At 41.1% G+C, this 26,321-nt stretch overlaps 1 protein-coding gene across 1 annotated transcript in view; it reads right to left on the minus strand.

Annotated features, from left to right (window-relative positions):
• Positions 1-618: 618 nt before the first annotated feature.
• Positions 619-26,321, minus strand: part of LOC124595417 (diuretic hormone 45) — a 113,673-nt gene continuing 87,970 nt past the window's right edge. Inside the window, exons 3-4 of the mRNA XM_047134148.1 lie at positions 2,549-2,628; positions 619-1,607 (exon numbers count right to left, since the gene is read on the minus strand). Coding sequence (XP_046990104.1) covers positions 2,550-2,628 — 79 coding nt within the window. The 3' untranslated portion in view covers positions 619-1,607; position 2,549. The remainder of the gene's footprint in view (positions 1,608-2,548; positions 2,629-26,321) is intronic.

Below are 26,321 nucleotides of genomic sequence, written 5' to 3' on the forward strand. Positions count from 1 at the left end.
ATAGGAATCGCTAGTAAGTAAATTATTTGGTGATAAAAGGTGAAGTTCCAATACAACAGCAGTATTTGTATGATTAGCATATAATGAAAATTGTCTGTTTTTAGTGTCAGTTACTGGAACTGTAGTGCAATAGTTCCAGACATGAATTTAAATCTGCCAATTACTAAGTATTCCTTTATTGAATAATTTGTTCATTTATTATTATAGATACAGAATTTGTACAGACTGAGATTTCAGTATTTGCAATGTGCATTACTAACTTAAATAAAGATTATCAAAAACAAAGTATACTACTTTAACTAAACAGATGTAAATTTGTAGTATAACATATACAGTTACAGAAAATTTTCCTTAAAATGTCATTGCTCAGTCATTCAGAGAAGTCATATTATGCAAGTTAACCAATATCTGTGTGGATTATTTCAATTATTGTCCATTATTAATTCAATAGTATTGATAGAAACAAGAAATGAAAACCTCTTCATGGAAAACATCAATTAATAAGAACAACATTGCATACTGAGCTGGGTCCTTTCAGGAAACTGAAATGAACAATTTTGAAATGTATTTAAAGGAATATGGTGGAAGAAGGAATTTGTAAAATAAATAAACTGATGGTTGTGATGAAGACAAATAATTTTTATTTGAATTAGAAGACTTTTAGTTTCTTTGCATATGCTATAGTACCTGCATTTCTATTCTGTCAGACATCCAATCTCCAGATATTAAAACTATGTGAGGTACAGTAGGTGAATACTGAAGTTAACATTTCACTTACATTACTAACATTATTTGACACAAGTAATTTACAGGTACTGTGAACTGTACACTTTGACTGCAACTTTGCTTTGCCTATTATATTTCTGTGGAATGTTTCACTAATTTTGAATGAGGAATGTGGATCAATAGGAGATCTAGCTGATAAGCACACTACTTTTCTTGTCTGTAAACTAAATAGTGTGAAAGAACTGTACAAGTATAATTGTTGGTACTTTTTCATGTTAAAGTTACTTTCAACAGAGTTCTGTAACAAGAACATACCTATACATTTGATACTAAAATAGAACATTTTACAGTATATTATACATCTTAATGCAAATTAAGTTACATCTTTATAGCAAAAAACATCTACGGAGGGTGTTTCTGCCTGATTTATGCTGTTGATAAGTGAACTGGAAAAAATAAGACCAATCAAACCTATTGAAATAAAATATTGTAGGCCAAATTCAGTTGTAGCTCATAATTTGCATAGATTTTCATTGACAAAATGCAACATAGAATTTTTCTTTTGAATGGGATCTACAAAGCTACTTATGTAGTATATGTAATTAACTTCTTCACAACATACATGTTTTACAGTGTTAATACATGCAAGGCTTACGTACAATAATGCCAAAATGTTGAACTACAGGTGTTTATTTACATTTTTCCCATTACAATGCTACCATGGCAGAATGATTTTTTTTTTTTTTTTTTTTTTTTTTTAAGTGAAGCATGTTACTGCAAGAAAACACCCTCACAGTAGTGCCTGAAATACTGCTTGTAAGAAGTAGCTCCAGCAGTTAGGGCAATGAAGTAGCAAATTTTATGAGATCCGAGTTGACTAGCTGAAAACATGAAAGAACATCCAGCAATCCCATCTGTGGCAGATTTCAAGAATGCTGCAAAATTCAGACTGATATAAATATTGTTGTTAGAACATACACATTTTAAATAGTCACAAAAATTTTATACTGAAAGAAAATATTACTTGAATATATTACAAACGAACATAAAAACTGAATATTAATGTTAATAGTGGAGAGAAGAATCTGATTGCTGATGCTGGAACTCGGGCATCTGAAGTAGAGCTACTACAGGTAAATTAAATAACATGGTTGAATGTTTAGGCTCCAGAATTCAACACAGAAAATTATCCTCACAAAAGATAATAGTAGGAAAGAGTTACATCTAAATTGCACCACATGAAATTAACTATATTCACTGTTGCTTTAAATCATTTCTGTCAGTTAGAGATTCAACTTTTTATGTCTTTTTTTTTTTTTTTTTTTTTTTTTTTTTTTTTTTTTTTTTTTTTTGGGCATCCTGGCAACTAGAGATTCTTCTCCCATGTGATTTATTTTAAAATTTTCTTCACATAAACAGACAATATCATCTTTATATTAGAAGGTGTATCATAGATTTTGATTCATTTGATTCTCTGTTTTTAATGTTGAAAATATTACGTGAAGTTCGTTTTTTACTTTTTTTTCTAAAGCAGGAATTGAGAGTAGAAATTTTTCACAAGTGATTTCCTTATAATGAACTGTCCAAAATTTTTCACCATTTTCTTGGAATATATTTGTTTATTCACAGGTTAACTTAATTTAAAAATTATTCCACACAGATGTATCAGTTCAGAATATTTATTAGTTAAATGTGGCACGTCATTTTAAAAATAAAAACTCAAGTCAGATTAATGCTATTGAAATTATAAAATAACAATTACAAACCATTATACCCATACACATCCTACTGAGTAAACTGAAGAAAGTTGCTATAAACCCACCTTACGACTGGCGCACTGTGAATTGGTTGTTCCAGCGCGAATCTGAACTGGCCCAGTCCTTCGAAATATCAGATGCAGATCTGTAACATATATCATAAGTCTGTTCTAGTACATATTTTACAGTGCTGTGAATACATTGGACATTACAAACACTATGAAAGTATTTATGTCATCAATGTTATTATACCTTAATATTCTTTGAATCATGTGAATTAGTGATGGAGAAAGTGTTGTGACAGTGCCACGACATTTAACAGTGCCGCCACGACAGTACACGCAAACGGCGATAGAGGCGCTCCGCAGCTCGGCTGAGCGCAGGAGTGCCACCTAGCTACGAACGGCGCTGGCCGCGTCTCACGGCACGGCAGTCGAATGAGAGATACTGAGTTGTTATCATGTAAGCAGCTATTGTTTCTAAGTGAGTGTGTTTGAATATCCATGCAATTATTGGAGATTAAAGGTTATAACAGTTTTTGGCAACGAGGTCAGATATTTTCACTGTGTTGTGGATTTGTGTGTTCGTGATGGGGCAGACATGGAACAGCTTATGCAAGCGCTCATTGAACAACAAACACAGCTGACGGCTGCTATTCAGGCGTTGTTGACGTCGCTTACTCATCGTCTGGCTTCCTCTTCTCTGCCTCCATTCCCTCCTTACGACGAGGCCGCTGAAGACTGGGAGGATTATGAGAAGCATTTGCGGCAACACTTCTTGGCTTTCGGCGTTGTCGATGCTCCTATGTGTAAGTCGTTATTTCTATCTTGGATTTCCCCATGGATCTATCAGCTGCTATCTCAGTTAGCCCCTCTGCGGGAACCTGCCTCTCTGCCCTTCCAAGAAATGTGTGACGTATTGTCTAACTATTACCGAAAAAAACACCCACGTCATTGCCGCCCGTGTGGCGTTCTACCAGTGTCGTAAACAGCCCCATCAATCTTACCGGGCTTGGGCGGCAGAACTACACGGTCTGAGTAGGAAATGTCAGTTTGTCACGGACACTCATCATGAGTCTTATGCTGATTCAATGGTTAGGGATGCTATTCTACGGCATGCTCCTGATAAAGAAGTTCGGCAACGTGCCCTACAACTGCCAAACCCGTCGTGTTCAGGAGTTCTAAGCATCGCTCAATCCTTTGAAGTGTCTCACGCTGCTGGCACACAAATAGACGCGTGGTGTGATGTAGGTGCAGTACAGTCAACTTTCGACACGGACAATTTGCCTGTTTCACAGGAGAATGAAGATGTGGTGGCGGTTCACTTGCGTAAACAACGTCGCGTTGGGCTGCAACGCTCGCAGCGACAACGGCAACCACAGAAGCAGGTTCGTTCCGCACTTCCTTCTTGTCCACGTTGTTTCGTACAGCATGACAGGGCCGCGTGTCCAAAACGTTGGGCCACGTGTAATTCATGTAGGAAAAACGGCCACATTGCTTCTGTGTGTCAGTCCCCTAAGGTTCCTGTCGACGAGGCATCGGACATGGATGTTAACTGTGTGCTTTCTCAAACAAATAAGTTGTTTGTTACTGTTTGTGTTTCGCATGCAAGTGGACACTGGCTCTGCAGTAACTCTCATTAATTCTTCCATGTATTTGGAGTTGGGCTCCTCTCCCTTGTCTCCAGTTACGCAAAATCTGAGAACTTATAATAAACAGAAAATTCCTATCATTGGCCAGTTTGATGCTTCCACTGCCTACAAGTCTGTTATTAGGCACCTCACGTTTTATGTGATGGATCATGTGGGCACTGAAAACCTGTTCGGTTATGATGCTTTCCAGTTGTTCGGGTTCTCCATTGATGATGATGTGCACCTCATATCTGAGGATATTCCATATCAACAGCTGGATGGATTGTGTTCTGAATTTTCGTCCGTGTTCTGTGCTGGTCTGGGTCATGTCAAGGATTTTGAAGCCCACATTACTCTTAAACCTACAGCTCGCCCTAAGTTTTACCGAGCATGCCCTATTCCGGTAGCGTTGCGTGCACCTGTCAAGGCTGAGATAGACAGGTTAACAGTTTCAGGGATTCTCCATCCTGTTACCTCCAGCGAATGGGCATCGCCAATCGTGGTGGTTTCTAAACCAAACGGGAGTCTGCGATTGTGTGGTGATTTTAAAGCCACTGTCAACGCTCAGAGCCTCATTGACACTTATCCTCTTTTCCGTCCTGAGGAGTTATTTACCAAGCTCGCTGGGGGCCAGTTCTTTTCCAAACTTGACTTATCGGAGGCGTACCATCAGTTGCCGTTGGATGCTTCTTCCAAGGATTTTCTCGTCATCAACACTCCTTGTGGGTTGTATCAGTACCAGTGATTACCATTTGGCGTCGCTAGCGCGCCGGCCATTTTTCAGCGGTTTTTGGAACAGCTCACGGCTTCCATTCCCAGCTGCATAAACTATATGGATGACATTGTTGTCACGGGGGCCTCCACTGAGGAGCACCTTCGCAATTTGCATTCACTGTTTCGGGTTTTGCATTTGGCTGGGTTGAGGTGCAATCTGGACAAGTCACAGTTCTTCCAACCCTCCATTGTGTATCTTGGTTTCCACTTGTCTCGTGAGGGTATACGTCCTCTACATCATCACGTTGCGGCCATTAACGCTCTACCCCGGCCGTCTACGGTCAAAGAACTTCAGGCGTTTCTAGGCAAGATTGCTTATTATCACAATTTCATTCCATCCGCTGCGGCGGTAGCTCATCCTCTGCATCATCTGTTACGCAAAAACGTTCCTTTCTGTTGGTCCGACGAGTGTGAGCAGGCTTTTGTCCGCCTGAAGGCTCATTTGCAGTCGGCGCCTTGTCTTGCCACATTCCGTCCAGGTCAGCACTTGGTTCTGGCGACTGACGCGTCACAGTATGGCCTAGGGGCTGTTCTCGCCCATTGGTATGAGGATGGGTCGGAATGACCCATCGCCTATGCTTCCAAGACCCTTAACAATGCGCAACGGCATTACTCTCAAACCGAAAAGGAGGCGCTCACTATCATTTATGCTCTAAAAAAGTTCAGCGTTTTTTTGTATGGTTCTAAGTTTCACCTCATCACTGACCACAAGCCGCTGGTCTCTCTGTTCAGCCTATCGGTGTCGCTTCCGGATAAGGCAGCTCACCACCTGCAACATTGGGCCTTATACTTGTCTCATTTTCACTATGAGATTCACTATCGCCCCACGGCCCAGCACGCCAACGTTGATGCATTGTCGCAATTGCCGATGGGCCCCGCCCCGATTTCGATCGTGATGAACTACTCTGTTTCCACATTGATGAGGAAGAACGTCGTGCGGTTGAGGGTTTTCCACTTACAGGTTCGCAGGTCACGTCAGCTACTGCGCGGGACCTGGTCCTGAGTCAGGTGATCGGTTTTGTTCAACGGGGTTGGCCGGACAGGACCCAGGGCCGGGCATCGGATCCCCTTCGCAACTACCATGCCTTGCGCCTCCGTCTGTCTGTTCGTGATGGTGTTGTTCTTCTGGCCACGGATGGTGCATCTCCACGGGTCGTGGTGCCAGCCTCTCTTCGCAAAGATGTTCTCAGACTGTTGCATGAAGGCCATTGGGGTATTTCTCGGACTAAGTCCCTGGCCTGCAGGCACATTTATTGGCCCGGTATTGATTCGGACATCGCCCACATGGTTGTTGCGTGTGGTCAGTGTGCTCAACAACTGGCTGCACCTCGTACAATGCCCTCTCCGTGGCCTGATCCGGCGCAGCCATGGGAACGGGTGCACACTGACTTTGCCGGCCCCTTCCTCGGTACTTATTGGCTACTGTTGATTGACGCCTTCTCGAAGTTTCCATTTGTTGTTCGATGTCCGTCACCCACCACTGCGTTGACGACGCTGGCTTTGTCCAAAATCTTTGCACTAGAAGGTCTTCCATCCACGATCGTCACGGACAATGGCCCTCAGTTCTCTTCGCACGCCTTCTGTGATTTTTGTACTGGACAAGGGATTCATCATGTTACAGCACCGCCCTTCCATCTGCAATCGAATGGAGAGGCCGAGCGCCTTGTCCGCACTTTCAAAAGCCAGATGAAAAAATTCCTTAGTGATTTTTCCACAGATGACGCTCTGCTGCAATTTCCGAGTTCTTATCGCTTCACGCCTCTGGGTGATTTCAGCCCTGCTGAACTCTTGCATGGCCACCAACCGCGCACTCTACTGCACCTGCTTCACCCTGTCAGGCCTTGTGCTGTGTCCCCTAGTATGGGAAAATACTCAGTGGGCACCGACGTGTGGGCACGAGGGTATGGATCTCGCCCTAAATGGATTCCAGGGGTGGTCAAGGCTCTTCGCAACCGCGGGATTTGTGAAATACGTACGGACAACGGCATGGTTGTTCGCCATTATGAACAGATGCACCCACGAGTGGTGGCCACGCCGGTGCCACCACCCCTTCCTTCGCCTCCACCAGCCCGAGAAGCCAGTCCTGTTGCTGCTGCCGACCTACCGTACGTGTTGATGCAGCCGACGTCGCTACCGTTTCCGAGTACGCCGGAACCGGCCCCAGTCGCGACGCAGCCGTCTCTGGGACCCACCTCGCTGGAGCACACCCCCAGGTCCACGACACCTATGGATGCTGCTCCGGAGTTTTCATCCATCATCTGGTCCAGGAGGCATGTTCCACGCACGAGCATCCGTCCTGGACATTTTCAACCATACTCTCGTGTCTCTCCGCGGGATCTTCTCGGGGCCTCACAAGAGGCAATGGATGTCTCCGCACTGTCCATGTCTCCAAGGAAGTGAGTGTTTTTTTTTTTTTTTTTCAAGGGGGGAAAAGTGTTGTGACAGTGCCACGACATTTAACAGTGCCGCCACGACAGTACGCGCAAACAGCGATAGAGGTGCTCCGCAACTCGGCTGAGCGCGGGAGCCCCACCTAGCTACGAACGGCGCCAGCCGCATGTCACGGCACGGCAGTCGAATAAGAGATACTGAGTTGTTAGCATGTAACCAGCTATTGTTTCTAAGTGAGTGTGTTTGAATATCCATGCAATTATTGGAGATTAAAGGTTATAACAGAAAGTATTTGGCATAGTTCTAGTACTTCTGTTGTTGATAAGCATGAGCTGTATCAAATCTCATTGTAGTGTCATGGTTCTGATGAACAAAATACTAATTTTACCTTTATTGGTCTAAGGTATTTTAATATTTAGCAGAATGTGGTTTCTTGATGTTTGGCAGTAATAGAGTGCAACAGTTAAATGTGACAAACTAGTTGTACACAAGGGGAGGGTTTTGCAGTGTGGTGGTTGGAAGACTATGATGCTTGGAGATGATTAACAAGATACAGTTTAACTAAGGACTGGAGAAATTCTTTGTGGAGAGCAGCAAGGTGGGACGGAATCAGTTGTAAACAGGGGTAGTGGTAGGAGGAGAAAAAATACGACCTGGATACTGAGGCCAGGAAAATTATTTTGCTTATTTGTACTCCTACATTTCTCCAGTTTCTGTTGCTATATCTACATAAGAATTCACCCTCTTCTTTCACTTCTTTTTCCTGTGGTCCCTCTTTAGCTACAAGAGAAAGAATTGTTATGCCACTACCTTTTTAAGCTGGCTCCACAACCTGCACCCAGGCAGTTTACCAAATTGAGTTGCGGGCACTGGAAAATTTTGAGTCAGCATGGTGAAAGCCTCTGCTCTGCTCCTCTGGTAAATGACAGTTATCTCCATCTGGGCTTCAGATGTGACTGGAACTGGTGCCTTTTCGTAATAAAACTAATGAACAACAGCATAAAGGCTGGCCACCCAGACCCAACCACACTACCTACATTGAGAGGCACTCCATGCCTGTTTTCAACCAATGTGGATTATCCAGTCCCAGCTACAACTATTTGTTGCCTCTACTCTATCCGATTCCCAAATGGTGGTTCATGCAGGTTGAGGCACAGACAGGGAGTGCAGCATGCACATGGAGTATGCACATATACGTGTTTGTGTTTGTAAAAAGCATGTCTGCTGCAAATTATGTCTCTCACTTGCTTGTGTAGAATTTTTTGCTTACCCTCACTATCAGGAGACAATGAGCAACAAATGGAATAAAAATTCACTAAATAACTCACTACAGTCAGTTGTATTAGCTATGGTGTTCAGAATACTACTGAATAATGTGATGTAGGTGAGCAGGACAAGCCTAAACTCAACCATCATCATTCCTGACTCCAACTATAGCTGCTGGTCTCTGTGCTGGGCCTAGCCCTAATCCTGCCATGAGCTGAACTGGTGCCTCCCAGTCGGGGCCTAGTGCCGGCTGACATGAACAGACTCCAGAGCGCCTTCCAGTGGGCCATTGATTCACAGTCCACTCTCAGGTGCTGCCTGCACCTGACTTTCTACCAAGCCACCATCTGCCCCCACTCTGCTGCCACAGACTCGCATCTGAGGGCTACTGTTGCTGTGTTCTTTGCTGGGATCTCAGGTTTAGGGCACAGTGCACCTAGTCTCCATGATACCATATGGCACATCAAGCTTCATTCTTCAGCACATTACACAACCAGTAGTGCGACCAGCACTGGGCTGTCTGTATTGCATCAGCACCTGAGGTAACACTAATGCTGAGTGGCCCTGGTTACAACATAAGCCCATCACACTGGTGTGAATTGCCAATTGAAATTACTATGATTACCACCACACACTGCCTTGTTTTGTGGTGTTCACTGCCACAACCCATTGTCAGCAAATGACACTGGTATACTGATTACATTGGCTGTACAAAAATCTGCTAAATTGATTGCATTAATGTTTCTGCTGCCTTCGTGGTTCCACAATGTCCAAAGACCTGGTTCTTCATACCTGCACACAATTCAACCTTCCTGAATCATCATCATTATCATGGCCTGTTATGACGTCAATAACACTTAGACCATTCTAACCATTCTAACAGTTACTGTCACCAGAAGTGCCCCATATTTTGTGTGACGGCATACAACATTGTCAGTGCAATAGGGTGAGCAGAAATAGGGTGTTTGTTTCTGAATTTTCTACATTGAAATAGTGTGCAGTGGTAAATAAATTATACTGAAGGCCTGGGTTCAAGGTCAGTGAGAAATAATGAGGGCATAGATGTGTACAAATAGAAAAGTAACACATGGGAAGAGAGTGGGTTTGTAGTCTGGTATATGAATTCAGTGTAATTTACTGTGTCATAGTGCCCCTCATACACAGTCATCTCCTGTAACATATCTTACATGTGGCAGATACAGACATTATGCCAGGCAGTCGAAACAAGTGAGCATGGTTGGTGGTTGAGTTGTGTTACAGTAGTTCTAGAATTAAGTGTCTTTGTGTTTAACCAATTGTTTTTATCCTATTGTTTGTTCTAGTGTGTTAGGCAAAGGCTTCACAATGAATGAATCAACATGTGTGGTTGCCACTCTGGAAATGGACCATAAGCAGTGAGATGCTGTGAAGGAGGATGGAGTCTTGTCTAATTTGTTCTACATGCAACTAATGCTAGCTTAGTTGACTATTTTTCAGAAAAAACAGGAGAAGATGTACACTGCCTGACAGAAAGAATGAAGCACTCAGAAGACATTCTCAGTTGTCAATGTAACTTGTTAAACATACACGCAATGGGCAGGAACTTAAATGATTAGAATTGCAATTATTTGTACAAGGTAGAATGACCACCAGAGTCATTAGACTAGTTTGTGTTTAGTGGTGTTACCAGGTGTGGTAGAGTATAAAATACCCATGAATGGTGTCAGATATTGAGGGTCATTGTGAAGGACACTGGGATACCATGTTCTCATATGAGACAGTGATATCAGCAGCTGAGTGAGCTTAAAAGCAGACTCATTGTGGGTCTTTGTTTCAAAGGTAGATCGTTTTGTGTAATATTCGGAGGTGACATTGACCCATTGTTGGACAATTTGGGAATGTGAGAGCTTGTATACTCATCAAGTTCACAGTTGACCACATTTGACCAACACAAGAGAGGATCACTGTATTGTGCAGCAAACACATCATGCACATCACAACACCTTCACATCCACATCCTCCGTATGAGAACAAGTAATCAACTCCATGCAGTATTCTGCACCGTATTGCACCATAGGTTGGAGACTATCAGCAACTGTCCATTGGGCACAGTTAATACTATAATACAAATGGCTGTGCTTGGAATGGTGCTATGACCAAGTGGTTATCATGAATTGCTATGAGAAGGGGTGACCTAAGGGTGCAGAATGGTTGAAGTCGCAAGGTAGTGGTATATTGATAAACGGTGCAACTTATGACATTTTGGGACCAACTTTTCAGCTCTCAGCAACTATAACAGGGGCTACAATCCTAAACATAACACATGTGCTACTGTACCTGACTAACAGACCTTTGGATTTTCTATCTACCCAAAACCTGACCTTCCTGAACAATTTCTTGGATCCAGCCTACTTATCTCTCTGGATGAGTTGATAGTAGTGCAAAAGGGTCATATTAGCATGGAGCAAATGATACAGCATGTGTGACAATATCACAGAAATTACCACCACAAAATTGCAGTGATTATTGTCTTGACTTTGAGTACCATTGTAATTTTTGTTCTCATTTGTGCATCCTAAATGTACAGTGCAAAACCACCCATTATCTGGAAATCCTTGCTCACCGTACAGCAACTGAGTGGGTCATTTGAGAAAGCACGTATTTCTTAAGCACAGCAGCCATCAGACATCATAAACAGGACTGGGTTAGTGTAAGAACAGTTGGAATGAGAGAAAGGAAATTGTAAAAGTGTAAAGTTTAAGTGATTTACAGAGGTAATACCAGACTGAAATCCAGTGGACTGGGCCTTCTGAAGAAGGGAGAACTCTTATGTGACTACCTTCCTAACTCAACTCTGCAACCTGTGACCTGGCAAGCCAGCAGGCTGCTTACCAAATTCCACTGCTTGTGCCAAATGATGCTGAACTGGCATGGCAAAAGCCTCCGGTCTCACACTTTGGTGAGAACAGGTTACCACATGCTGGTCTCTGACCCTATTGCTAGTCCTTGAGCATGACTGGAAGCAGTGAGTTTTTGTAATAAATCGAACACATGCCAGTACAAATGCTGGTCAGCCAGACCCAATGGCATCTGTCATTGACTTTTGTGTACACCAAGAAGTACTCTGCGTCAGCCATCAACGTGACATGGATCAGCCAGTCGCAGCTACAACTAGACACTGCCTCTGCTAGCTGCTGGTCTTTGTATAGCCCTACTGCTGCTGGGAGCCTCCCAGGTCAGGCCTACTGCTGTCTGACATCAACAGACTCCAGGGCACCTTCCGGAGGCCATTGGTTTGCAGCCCACACTCAGGTGCTGAAATGCTGTCTGCCCACATTCCACTTCTGCAGACTCACATCTGTGGGTCGGTTTGCTGTGGTTCCTGGTTCAGGGTGGGGTATGCCTAGTCCCCGTGCTATCACCTAACATCATGGGCTGCATCTGCCAGCAGTTGACATCGCCACTAGTGGAGGCAGTCCTGGGCAGGGTGTATTGCATCAGCACTTGACATAACGCCATAGGGACATAGTTTCCAAATTTTGCAGCTCACTTTTGGAGAGTAAAGTAGCATGACAACCAAAAGTCTCAGAAATGGCAAGAAATTCTTGAAATTACGAGGTATGTTTTATGCATGACAGTTTTCAGTTGCTTGTGGCAGAGTGTGCCCATGTGGGTGGGCCTACAATTTGACCAGTAACTTTCTCAGGTTGACCATATCTGCTATCAAAAACAAACCTTTCATGGTTTTTGTTCTGATATTAATTGCATGGCACATCTTCTGAAATTTTTGAATGAAATACTTTTCAAGTACTCTATTTCTCTTAACTGCAAATTTCTTGGATGGTTTGCTAAAGCAACATATGAAGTATGAATGTAGACAAATAATAATAATAATTTAATTTTCTTACTGACCAATTAGGGTCATGTAACAACTTCAATTCCTCTTCTTTCTTTGTTGCTGTTTCTTATATTTCCAGTACTCCCTCATTCTCTCCCCACATCATTGTTCTCGATTTCTTATTTCTTCTTCATTGAAAGCCTTCTAAATTTAGTATCTTTTTTTTAGAGATGTTTCTGTCTGTTTTTTTTTTTTGCAATTGTTTGGTGTTGTTTCTTTCTAGTTCTTTCCTGATTTTTGTAATCAATGCTATTGTTGATTTCTTCTTCCAGAAATACAGGAATATTTGTTTCATTAGCCTGATCTCATTAATTTGGTAGAGGTGTCCAAATAAGATTAGTCTTCTTTTAGCCATTACATCAGATATTTTCCCTTATATTTTTGTAGATCTCTCTGTTCCTTCTCATTTTCCAAGCTATCTGTAGTTTGTATTGTACCAATTATTTTCTAATAATCTGTCTTTCAAGTCCCTCTGTTCTGTTAATAACAATAATAACACCAAGACAAGCAAAGACATAGATATCTCTGAATATAATTCTAGGGAGTTCCATATGGATCACATGGCTGTTTCTCAAACCAGTATTAAAGGAACTATGAATGTAAAAGTAGAAAAGAAACAGGGAATTTGATTCTGATAATTAACTGACTAAAATTAAGTAGAAATGTCTCCCTAACAAAAACCAAAAGAGACAGCAAAAATTGATTAAACATAACACAGACAGGCCGACATCACAAAAGAGGCAATAAAACAGTTTCAAGAGAAATTAAAATAGCTAAATCAAATAAACAGGAAGAATTATTCAAAGAAATCAACAGGACAGCAAAGAATGTATTTGGATCAACAGAAATTAAGAAGAAAGTCTGGTGAAATTAAAGCTGTGAAAAAGCAATTGCAAAAAGAACAAAACAGTGGAAGAAATAGAAATGTTCTGGGAATGATGAGTGCCTTGATGAATTTAAAATGAAAAGGAAAGCAACAGTATGAATAATAAAGAGTGGTAAATGATCTTCCAAGAAGTCACAGCTTCTTAAAGCTGGAATTCCTATCAGATGTTTAAAAATCATCTAAAGGGCTACGAAGCTCCAAGTATTTACTTCAGAGATGAAAATGATAAATTAAGCCTAAGCAGTATCCAGAACTGTATAACACTAAGAAATTACTTTGAACAACTCTTGAACTGTTAAGAAGTGAACTGTAAGCTACAATTTCCAGATATTTATGACAACACAGAAGCAGATCTTCCACCTACAGCTGAAGAAATTAAAAATCAATAAATACCCTGAAAAACAATGAAGCCAGTGGAGAAGACTGTGTTACAGCTGAACTTATAAAATGGTCTCAGCCAAAGATTATAACTAACCTTAAAGTCATGTTTGAACAAATATGAGAAACTGAAAAGATGTCAGAAGGCTAGCAAGTGGTTCTTATCCTCCTGCACACTAGAAAAGTGACAATCATGATGTATATAACTACAGAGATATATCTTAGTTGTCATTGGGTTACAAAATATTTTCAACAATATTACTAAACAGAACAGAAGAAACATTTGATAGCCATTTGGGCAAATATCAGAGTGGATTTAGAAAGGACAGATCTTGCTCAGAATAGATTTTCAACCTTAAGTCCATAATCTGCCACAGACTCACAAACTCTAAAGATATAGTTGTAATATTTGTAGATTTTAAGAAGGCATTTGATTCAGTTGAGAGGGAAATACTACATAAAGTGATCTGATAATTTGGCATTAATCTTAACTAGCAGACCTTATTCATGAAATACTCACAGACGCCAAATCAAAAGTAAAGTTTTGGGATGATATATCTAAGGTATTCAAAATAAAAACAGGTGTAAGGCAAGGTGATGGCCTGTCTCCACTCCTCTCCTGTGTCCTAGAGAAAATAAGAGAATGGAAACAAAAACTCAAAGAACATTAGCAATCACCAGTAAGACTGGCGACTAAGAACAAAGGGACTGAAATTCACTGTCCAGTATTTGTAATCATTTGCAGTACCACCATGTACCAGCAGTGGTGCAGCATGCTATGAGTGGTTTTCATGAGCAATAAGAAGGGTGGATATGATGTTTATGTTGATCTCTATTCAAATTTTCTGTACGGGTTCCGGAACTCTCGGAACTGAGGTGATGCAAAACTTTTTTTGATGTGTGTGTTTACTGGACAGATACAGGCTATCCATTGGCTCTCAAAGACAAGCCCTGTATATAAGTGTCACTGCCTACTACTATAACCTGGGTAAAAAATTTAATATCTCAGTTCCTTAAACCTTGTGAGGGCTATAACACATGTTTATGTTAACTGCTTCCGTGGGTGGAACTCGGTTGGATGCACAATGATCTGGGCAGGTGCCTGGTAAAGTTATTAACTTTCATTGATTTTAGGCAAGTCCCATTAAAGGTTTCCTAATGCCATCTAATTTAAATTTTGCTTACTGCTTGGAATTTTTGATGATCTTTCCTTGAATATTGTTAATGGCCTTGCTGCAGTGGTAGCACCAGTTTCCATCAGATCACCAATGTTAAGTGCTGTTGGGCTTGGCTAGCACTTGGATGAGTTACTGTCTGGTCTGAAAAGTGCTATTGGCAAGTGGGGTGCACTCAGCCGTTTTGAGTCAAACTGAAGAGCTACTTGACTGAGAAGTAGGGGCTCTGGTCATGAAAGCTGACAATGGCAGGGAGAGCGGCTTGCTGACCACATGCCCCTCCATATCCACATCCAGTGATGCCTATAGGCTTAGGATTACACAGTGCTATTAGGGTCTTCCAAGACCTGTTTGGACAGAGGTTAGAGTGAGTTTAGTTTCTCTGAATATTAATGGATTGGTCTTGGGGGCTGTATGTGTGTTAATGTTAGTTAAAGACTAGAAATTCAAAAGGGGCAAAGTGCAATTTTTTGAAAACTGAAATTTTGTTGTTGATAGGCGGTCTGCATCAAGGACATTACCTGACAAGAGCTGTGATATCCGTACATGCTCTAGTTAGTTTTCTGTGGCCGTTCGTTGATGGCGTTCAACCCATGAGAAATGTTGTCAGGCGCTAAGTCTACGTTCTATCACTGGTGCTCTGCTGTTCACCAATTGACATTATTTTGTTAATGAATATGGCTGAGGTTATGATGAGTTGTGAGTCTGAATACTGTAGTGGTCCAAAAGCAATGAAGAGACATTGTGAAAGTAAATAATAAAAGAGTGTCTTATCATACAAGACAGGAAAAGAAAGATGTCCCAAGCAACAGCCAAGCATGCAGGTATGGCATCAATACATCAAACGTCGATGCTCCACAATAAGAATATCTAAGTGATACTCTTATGATTGCAAACAAATTATATAATATTGCAATATTGTAAATTGTCACACTATTTGGTTTTAGGTTGCCGGCAAATGTGAGTATTATTGTCACTCCTTGTCAGAGGAACATAGACAAACTTGTTTACAACACTCTATCAGCAAGATGAGCAAGCACAACATGGTTCTTAATGGGGCTAATTGACGTTATTCCAGTAGAACGCCGGCAAAATGGAAAGGACGCCCACAGAAAGTCGCCGCCAGTGTACATTGATTTTCATGGTTCCTGATGATGAGGGTGCACATAAACAGGCATGTAAGAAGACATTTATGGATGTTTTCAATAGTTCAAAGAAGAAAAAATAGAGATCATGGCACAGAAGAAAAAGATCAGTGACAATGTTTTCAAAGACAAAAGAGGTGGAGCATTTAACAGAAAATACACAGATGAAGATCAGCATATTGTTTGGGTCCACATTCACATGTTGCCTAGAGATGTGAGTCACTGCAGTAGAAATCAAATAAAGAAGGTATGCTTAAGACCTGATCTCACTGCGTTCAAAGTAAAATATCCCAATAGTACTGTGACATATAAATCTTAAAGAAAAGTTTTCCTTGATGATTTTCCGAATGTAACCTTCAGAAAGACACAATCAGATACATGCCAAACACGTGATTGATTAGTTCTAGAATGTAAGGCAAACCACCAGAATGCTGACAATGCTAAGCAAGAACTTGAAATGCACCATCGCAAAGCAGAAAAGCCACAGTACAGTTAAGAACTGACACATTTGTTGCAACATTACCAAACAGTGATACTTGCACGCTATCCATGTATCCTCCAACATTATGTTGGAAGCTTTCCTTACACGTTCAGATACATTCTATCTGATGCAACTCTCATGTTACAGTTTTGGTATATGTACGCATGACACTGGTGTTGCAACAATGTGTATGTGGAATGAGACGGAAGGTGGGAAGGAGTCAATGAAATCGCATCCCTGTTTAACTTTATTTCTAAATCAAATACCTAGCGTCACAATGGAAAAAAATTGTGTATGGAGTGTCCACCTGCTTAGCTGGGTGGTAACGTGCTTGCCTCCCATGCAAGCAGGCCTGGGTTTGATTCCCAGCTGGGTTGGAAATTTCTCTGCTCGTGGACTGGGTGTTGTGTTGTCCTCATCGTCATTTCCTCCTTGTCACCAGCGCACAAATCACACAATGTGGCATCGAATGAAATAAGACTTGCACTTGATGACCAAACTTCCCCGAATGGGGCCTCCCGGCCAACGATGCCATACGCTCATTTCATTTTTGCATGGACTGACAACTGCTGCGTGCAAAATAAAAACAAAATTCTTCTTTTCATGTATGTCTTCTAGTGTCTAGTGGAATGTTTGAATGTGTAGATCATATAATCTCATTTCTGAACATAGCTTTCCGGGAAGCGATCGAGATTTTGCAACCACTGAAAAGAGAAAGAAGACAGTGAGCTGATGAAGTTAGTGCCTTCATCACATCATGCAAAGACATTTGAAGTTCTGGAAATAGATGACTCACACTTGCTTGACGTTTACACAGCAGCAAAAGACCTGATCACAACCAACAAACTCTCGATATCAACTGCATCTGGGTTTGAATAAGTGCTCCTGCAGAGATCAAAATACGAAGAATCCTCAACGAGGTGGAAGAGTAGACAATGTTCAATGTCTTGAAGAAGGGCAAACCAGTCTCTGATTTCCAAAATATGGAACTAAAGTAAGTTGACAACCACTAGGGCTTATCGTGAGGGAAGAAGGACCTGTTAAGTATGATACCATATTTACCTGAAGAACACAAGAAGTTTTACCAGGACAATTGTGGTTAAATGTGTTTAAAATGTCACAAGGTTGTATTTAGTACTCTTAATCCACATCGTCTTGCTATAGTAATTGTTGCAAAAACAACCAAAGAACAATGGACTTAGCCCTTTTACCAAATTGTCATTTTCTTTGTGATAGGGGAAGAGTGGGAACAGTGAGACAGTGGGACAGTGGGAACAATGAGACATTAGTTTTATCTCTGGAATTTTGGTTTCAGTTGTTGGTACCTGCTATGAATGTGGTAACCATTATTATTTAGTCTATGGATTTCCATGTTTCGTACTTGACATTCCTGTTGTGATTTCATTGTTGGTATATTTGTGCTCAGAGGTAAGAAAAGTATCTTTTTACTAAATTTACGTAGCTGGTTTCTTCGTAGACCATTGGTATTTTCAAATAATTTCATTAGTCACTCAAAACTATGGTTTTTCCAAGACATATAAATCCCCTTTATTGAAATGTTGCTTTAAGCTGAATGTGTTTGGAGCCATTTCTAAAAAAGTTTGCAACTGGGAACAGTGAGACATGAATAATGAGGGTACAGTGAGACATGTCTCACTGTTCCCAGTGCTTGTTCATAGTGTCTGAAAATGTATGCTTGCTGTATAAAACAGGGATTTCTGTAGATTTTAATGTGCAAACTTTTCTTTTAGGTTATAAAATGCACAGGAGAAAGAAGACTGATAAGGAAATAGGAAGGTTTTCAGAATTTCAGTGACGGAAGCTGTCATGCTGGTAATAGAAAATAAAATGAGCATCAGGAGTGCATCTAAGCTGAAAGGCTTATCCTTTCAAACAGTTAGTCAATACGTTAAGAAATATCATGAGGATAACACTTCAAACATGTGTCCCAACTACTCAGTGAACCACTTTTTTCCACCAGAATTGGAGCTTAGTTTGTGTGAATATCTAGTTATGTGTTCTAAAATGTTTTTTGGACTTACTATGAACGACTGCCGTACCTTAGCTTATGAATTAGGTATTAAAAATAACGTTGTTTTACCCAAAACCTGGACTGAAAGTGAGAAAGCATTGATCGACTGGATGAAAGGTTTTCGACAGAGATTCCCTCAACTCTTTCTTTGTAACCCGGAAGGATGCAGCTTAACTAGAGCAACAGGCTTTAATAAATTTAATATGTCAAATTTCTTTGCTAAACTGGAAGAAGTAATCAAACATCATCCAAATTTTGCTGTTGGATCACGTTTTTTTCAATCTTGATGAAACTGGAACAACAACGGTCCAGAAGTCACAGAAGATTTTGGCCTTAAAGGGCATGAAACAAGTTAACAAGGCAACCAGTGCAGAACGTGGAACACTGGTTATGACATGTTGTATTATAAATGCTCTCAGTAACAGCCTACCATCCTGCCATGATATTTCCACGTGTGAATTTTAAAGATAATATGATATTAGGAGCACCTGCTGGCGCATTAGGTCTTGCTGTTAAAGGCAGGTGGATGAACTCAGAATGTTTTGTGAAGGTCATTCATCACTTCATCAAGTTCTGTGCCAGCTCTAAAGAAAATCCATCTCTGTTACTGATGGATAATCAGAGAGCCACCTCTCAATAGAGGCAATAGATCTGTACAAAGAGAATGGGATAATGATTCTGACAATTCCACCTCATTGCACCAATTAACTGCAGCCTCTTGATGTCAGTGTCATGAAACCTTTCCATACATTTTATGATGCTGCTGTAGATACATGGATGATGTCTTATCCAGGTGAAACATTTTCTATTTACAATCTCGCTCACTGCGTGGGGATAGCATATCCCTGAGGAATGACTCCTGTCAATTTCATCGCCGGATTTAAGAAGACAGGAATATTTCCTTTAGATCGCCATTTGTTCAATGAGGATGATTTTCTTCCATCCTCTGTTATTGACAGACATCTAAATGAAAGCCTGGAAACACACATATCACCCAAAAAAGACCTTAAACCCAAAACTGATGTGGGACACCCATCATACAGTGGCGGTCAAAATAATAGAGCCACCTGGCAAAGGTTTGGAATAAAGTGCACATTTATTACTTGACATGTTTGAACTATGATGGAAACCATTACAACCGAGTCACATTGTACTATAGTCAGTTATATCGATAACACAACACAAAATAATCAGTAATAATCGATAATATTCAAAAGAATACCAGACCACAGGGTCAAAAACATAGAGCCAATTGAAACAAATATATTGTACTTGATCTCAGTCTTATGAAACGTACAGGAACAGTCTTTTTTGCATAGGACTGCATTAGTAATTCGTGGGGTAACCCTTATTTTTGAGGATTGCCCTGCACCTCTTACCCATAGAGTCTACTAAACGCCTGCATTCGTCACTACTGATCGCATACCAGGCTCTCTGGATTTCTTCCCACAGTTTTTCTGACGATGTAGCTTTTGAGCGGTCAATTCTCTTGTCTAAGATCTCCCATAAGTTCTCAATGGGTGATGCGTCAGGGGACTGAGGTGGCCACTCTAATACTTCGATATTGTGCTCTTGAACAAACTGCCTTATGATCCTTGCAGTATGCTTTGGATCGTTATCGTGCTGAAATTTCCATTTCAGCGGCATTTCCTCTTCAGCATAAGGCAGCATCACATTTGGCAAGATGTCTTTGTACATTTCTGCGTTCATTATGCCGTTGATACGGTGTATTGGACCAATGCCGTACCACGAAAAACATCCCCATACCATAACACTTCCGCCACCGTATTTCACAGTTTTTAAAGTGTACTTGGGATTAAATTCCTGGTTTGGTGGGCGGCGCACATAGACTTTTCCGTCTGAGGCAAACCTATTAAACTTGGATTCATCGGACCAAAGGATGTTCCTCCACCAAGTATTAGGTTTTTGTTCATTTCTCCGGGCAAAGGCTAACCTTTTCCGAACATTAGCTTGTGAAACATGTGGCTTCTTTCTTGCAATGCGCCCATTCAATTTTGCAGATCTCAGTCGTCTTTGAATCGTTGAGGTTGATGGTTGAACATCATGTTCGTCGCTAAACAAAATGGCTTTCAGTCGTGGTATTGACAAAAATGGGTCTTTCTTCACTTCCCTAGTGATGAGTCTGTCTACGCGAGGAGTAGTTACACGAGGTCGCCCCCTGTTCTCCACCTGCGGCTTTGTTTGTTTTGACCGTCTCATGGCGTTCTGGACTCGTTTTCGCGAAACGTGCAAGACATTGGCTATTTTATTCATGGACATCCCACTTTTGAACATCCGGAACATTACTATACGCTCATCTTCACTGGTATGCTTTGCTCTGCCCATCTAGACGAATGTAAACAAAACCACACGTCAATTTACATACAAAACAACTGCATAAAAATCAATTTAAAGGCACATGTGTAAAGCGGCTCTATTATTTTGACCCATAAGATTCTTACCTTTATGCCTCTTTTCACACGTCTAGCTCAAACGCTTCCTTTCGGACGACTAAAGATAGCAGCAACTTCTTCCTTGATGTTGTCTACAAGGGACTGACAACACGGCACTCGTGGCGATTTCGCGAACTAATAGATATCCTAGTTCTTAATCTCGTCAATAGAGGTGGCTCTATTATTTCGACCGCCACTGTATGATGAAAGTGAAGCACAGTCTGTAGCATCCAGTTCTTCACAACTACATGGAAAATCTGCACCAATGTCTTATCTCTCTCCAGAAGACATATGTGGTTTCCCAAAGGCAAAACCAAGAAAAAGTTGCAGTCGCCGACGGCCTAAAGGAAGAGTGATGATTGCAACTGACACACCAGAAAGGAATGAACTACAAATGAAAAGGAAACGAAAAGACGTTAAGGGACCTAAAGCAAAGCGAGCTTTATTCCTGGTTAATGAAACTGATGCTGACGAAAGTGAATTAATTTTGCAAGATTCTTCAGATGATGAGACCTTTGATCAGACACAACTGATTCTATAACCGGAAATGGTTAACTTTGAAAACTTACAACGCTCATCCAAAGTGGGTGGCTTTGTTTTAGTAGGGTTTGGGGCAAAAAAGAAAATATATTATGTAGGAAAATTTCTTTTCATTGTAGAAGAGTCATCTGAGTGCAAAGTTACATTTCTTAGGAAAAGTTTGAAACTAGAGAACAAATTTGTGATGCCTGTAGTTCCAGATATTTCGCTCGTTGACACAAAATGCATAAAAAATGTTATTGCCTAACCCTACTACAACACATAGCAAGACAAAAAGATAACAATCTGCTGTTTCATTTGAGATTAACTTTGCTTCTTATGATGTTCGTTAGAATTTAAGGCACTGTTACACTGTATCCACCATTAAAAATTCATGGGTACAGTGAGACACTTTCACGATTAATTTTTTTTTAAGGAAAAGACAGTACATTAAAATACTATTGTACCACTTTGAACATACTTAAGCACAGTGTTCATGGTTACCATAAGATATTAAACCAATAAAGATTTTCTTAAAAGTGTAATTTGGATTCCAATTTTTGCGTCTCACTATTCCCACTCTTCCCCTACTACGGGGGTACTAAACTGTGCGTCATTTATGACGGCGGCGAAGTTTAGGTTCGTTCTGTGCATCTGACGTCACAAAACACAGTCAGCCAATGAACACAGAACGACTTTGCCAGAGCTCGACAGCAGTACAGAGCACGGGCGAGTGTCTTCAGTTTTAGAAACGTTCAGTCATAAATAAAGTAACTGAACAAAAGAAATGTCTTGATAGCAGAATTTCTTTTATAGAAAGTTTGGAAAAAGCATTCTTTATACCAATTGCTTCATATTCTATTAATTAAACCAAACAAGCAATAAGCCTCCTAATACCGCTTTTTCGCAATAAAGAGCAGCGGTAATTGTTTATTTTCTAGTGTACTTCGACGAAACGTGAGTAATTCATAGTCATACCAACAGTGTTTGTCGGTATTTTGCGTCCTCGTTTAAAGTCCTCGAGGAACTACATCGAATGATGAGCTCCGTTAGTAGTTCCGTTTCAGCCGCGCTCGCGAGTGGCCGCTGTTAACTGTTGCGCTGTACTTCAGTGTTTACATCTCTGTACTTGTGCTTCGCCGAGTGCCGTCCGTCCGTTAATCCCCGTGTTCGTTCCTGTTCCTTGTGATCTGATCGCTCTTTCTGGTCTTGCTGCTGCTACTTGGAATTTCGGTTGTTTAACCGAAATTGCTTCGCTGGATTAACCATGGCAACAAACCTCAGGAAGAATACTCTGGTATTTGCTTTTGGCAAGGAATCCCGTCCTGTTCAGCCGACATCTTGGAAATAGATGACTGGATTACACAGGTAATTGGTCTAAATTCGGAAACCGTTCATACCTGGCAACTGGATCAGGAAAAATACTGTGTTTTTGTCAAGTTAATCAGTGATTCGACTGTTGATAAAGTGTTACGAAAGTGGAGCTATGAAGTAGATTTTGTGCATAGAAATGGTTATAAAAGTAAGGTTTCCATCTATAGAGCGGACATTCATTACAAAACCGTTCGTGTCTTGAATCTTCCCATTGAAATTGAAAATGATAAGATTAAGGAAGCTCTTTCAAACTACGGAGACGTTAAATCAATTGCAAATGAAAGATGGTCGCCTCGCATTAAACTGCAGTGTTTTAACGGGGTCCGCTGTGTAGAGATGGACGTTAAGACGAATATTCCGTCTCACATGACTGTTTGTGGGTGTAAGGCACAAATTGTTTATACAGGTCAGGAAGCTACATGTCATATATGTAACGAAACCGGCCACTTCAGACAGGAATGTCCGCGGCGAACTGTTGTTCTTAAAAGTAATTTGACACAGCGTCAGAAGCTTACCTTAAATGATCTGTTACCAAAGAATAACCCGGATCAACTGCTTGAGGATGTTAACGCAGCCAAGCTGATGTCTCCCTTCACGATAACAGTCAATTTCCCCCGTTAACAACAAAAGGAGGAAATACGGAAGCGTCCGATCCCGCCCGTCTGCTTTGACCCATGACGCCACAATTATGGCGGAAACGATCATAAACCACGATTCCAGTATGGCGCATATAAAGTCGGTACATACACATTATGAGGACGAGAATACACCGAAAAACAAACACACACACTTTCCACAAAAAGCCTAATGACACTAATGGGACAAGCGCGGGAAATAGGGGGTTTTTGGGTGAGGGCAAACTAAATATAAACTAATTTAGACACCCACCCCCATACAAAACCACACAAAACGACGGAAAAAACCGATATCACAAAACTCCCCAAATACACTAAACACAGTATCATCTGGAATCGGACACTTCCCTTGGCCTATATAGCTCTAAAACATCTCTCGATCCCAATATCAACATACAGAGCCACACATTGGGATCGAACACTTCCCTTGACCTGCGCACTTAATTTTATCCGTCTTATCCATTAAACAGATTAATTTTAGTAAAATTACCACACGATGTACAGCTAACAACACTAAATTAACCTTCACACAAACTCGTTAACTCACTGAAATGAATTCCACTAAAACACAGTCGACACTCGAACAATTCTGGATAATGACCAAAAGCAAACTGAGCCCATTACACCACACAAACGAAAACCCTGAACATACCTCCAGAGAGCACAACAAACCACAACACGACGACATCTACAAACACGCCACACTCGCAAACCAAACTCCGCGCCGTCATGACGTCACACACGACAACACCCTTACGTCATGGGTCAAAGCCGACGAGCGGGATCGGACGCTTCTGACGACCCCAAAAGGAAACCCTGTTGCCACTACTCGTGAAACTGAAACGCAACCGAAAAAACGACCTCTGGAGATAACTGATAGTTGTTCAGAGGACGAGCTGTCCTGTCCCACTCCCTCACTTCGCAAGCATAAACAGTGCGATGAGGAGGCAGAGGAACCTGAAGGCAAAATGCGAATGGAAACTAATGAACAGAAAGATAATACACATACGGTACCAGAAAATGAAGGGGGTGTAAGCAGCATTAATTTGCAAGAAACAACAGGTGCAGTTGCCGATTGCAAAGATCAGAATTTATCTGTTAATAAACAAATTCAGGGAGAGGTTGCAAAACTGCAGTCTCCATTTGTTTCCCTCGATCAGAAAGTGAGTGAAATTAATAAAGAACGAAGAAGTGGTGGCCAAACTGAAATCACGGTCAACACCTCAGGGCAGGCGCCGGCAACCGAAATTGCGAAAGTGTCTGCTCTGCTCCAGAAAAGGCGCGAAGTAAAATACCGACGCAACCAAATGAGAATGTAGCTCGTAACCAAGGGAAGGGAAAATCCGGTAGGGGCGACCCAAGCCCAAAGAATGTTCAGTCCGAAACGGTCGTACACGAATCAATGGAGGAAAAATCAGAAAGTTTACCAGGAAATCAGTCTGCTTGCGTTACAAGAGAAAACATCAGAAGTAGAAAAAAACGGGACAGTAACTAATAAACTGATTAAAGTGTTATCCCACGTTCAGCCTTCCGAGAAAACTGTTACAGCTTAGCTGAATCCTGAACCACAGGAAACTAAATTAGTTCATCAAAACAACTACATAGTGACAGCACAATGACGCAGTCTTATTCTGTCACCACTATAAACACAAATAAAATCACGACCGGTTTGAAATTATCGGCCCTTAAGGAATTTTTGTATGAATCCGCGACTGATATTGCCCTGTTACAAGAAGTTCTAATTTCGGATTTGGTAATTCCCGGTTTTGTCAGTTACATAAATGTGTCTCCCGAAACAAGTGTTGGAACAGCTATTTTGGTGAGGGAAGGGATTACAGTAACCGAGGTAGAACGACTGGAATCCGGAAGGGGAATAGGACTAAACATCTATGATGTCACTATCATCAACTTGTACGCCCCTTCAGGAAGTTCTCATCGAGCTGACAGGGCACGTTTCTTCAAAGATGACCTGATATACTTGTTAAGGAAATCGCCCAGACAGTTATTACTTGGAGGTGATTTTAATTGTGTTTTAAATCGAAAAGATCAGTTACCTAATTTTAATTTCTCAAGTGAACTAAAACAACTAGTTACTGGTTTAGAATTAAAGGATATATGGGAAATCAAATACCCCTCCATTTTTGAGTTCACTTATGTCACGGCAACATCATGTTGCAGAATTGATAGACTATATATTTCTAAACATCTTGAAACTTCCGTGACAAAAGTAGAAACCATTCCTACGTACTTTTCAGACCATTCAAGTGTCTTAGCTTTCATAAATCTAACAAGACAGCCGGTTCGCCGATTCAAGAATCAGTGGAATTTGAACACTTCCTTGTTAGTAAATCATGATTTAGAAGATCTGATTAAAGAAACATGGGCAATATGCCTGCGAGCTCGTAGTAGATATGCCACTGCTATTGACTGATGGGTTAAAATAGCAAAGCCAAAGTTGAGGAAAGTTCTTGTTCAATACAGTGGCCAGAGCGCAAGGGAAATGAAATGCACTACAGAGTATTACTATTCTGTTTTGAGAGATCTATATGATCAAGTCTCTGCAGGTTCCTCACTTCGGATAGCAGACATCAAAAAAGTCAAAGCCAAGTTACTTAATATCAGGAGAAGTCAAATGGAAGGGTTGAAAATAAAATCGAAGGCAAATTCGGTGTCAGAAGATGAAACTACTTCCCTATATCATTTAGTGAAGCATACGAAAAACGGGAGGACTTTTATTGATGAAATTCGAACAAAACACGGTACGATTCTCAGAACCCAGCAGGATATCATGGACGAGATTTATCGCTATTATTGCGAGCTAT

The sequence above is a fragment of the Schistocerca americana genome, chromosome 2 (assembly GCF_021461395.2).
Source record: "Schistocerca americana isolate TAMUIC-IGC-003095 chromosome 2, iqSchAmer2.1, whole genome shotgun sequence".
Taxonomy (NCBI): Eukaryota; Metazoa; Arthropoda; class Insecta; order Orthoptera; family Acrididae; genus Schistocerca; species Schistocerca americana.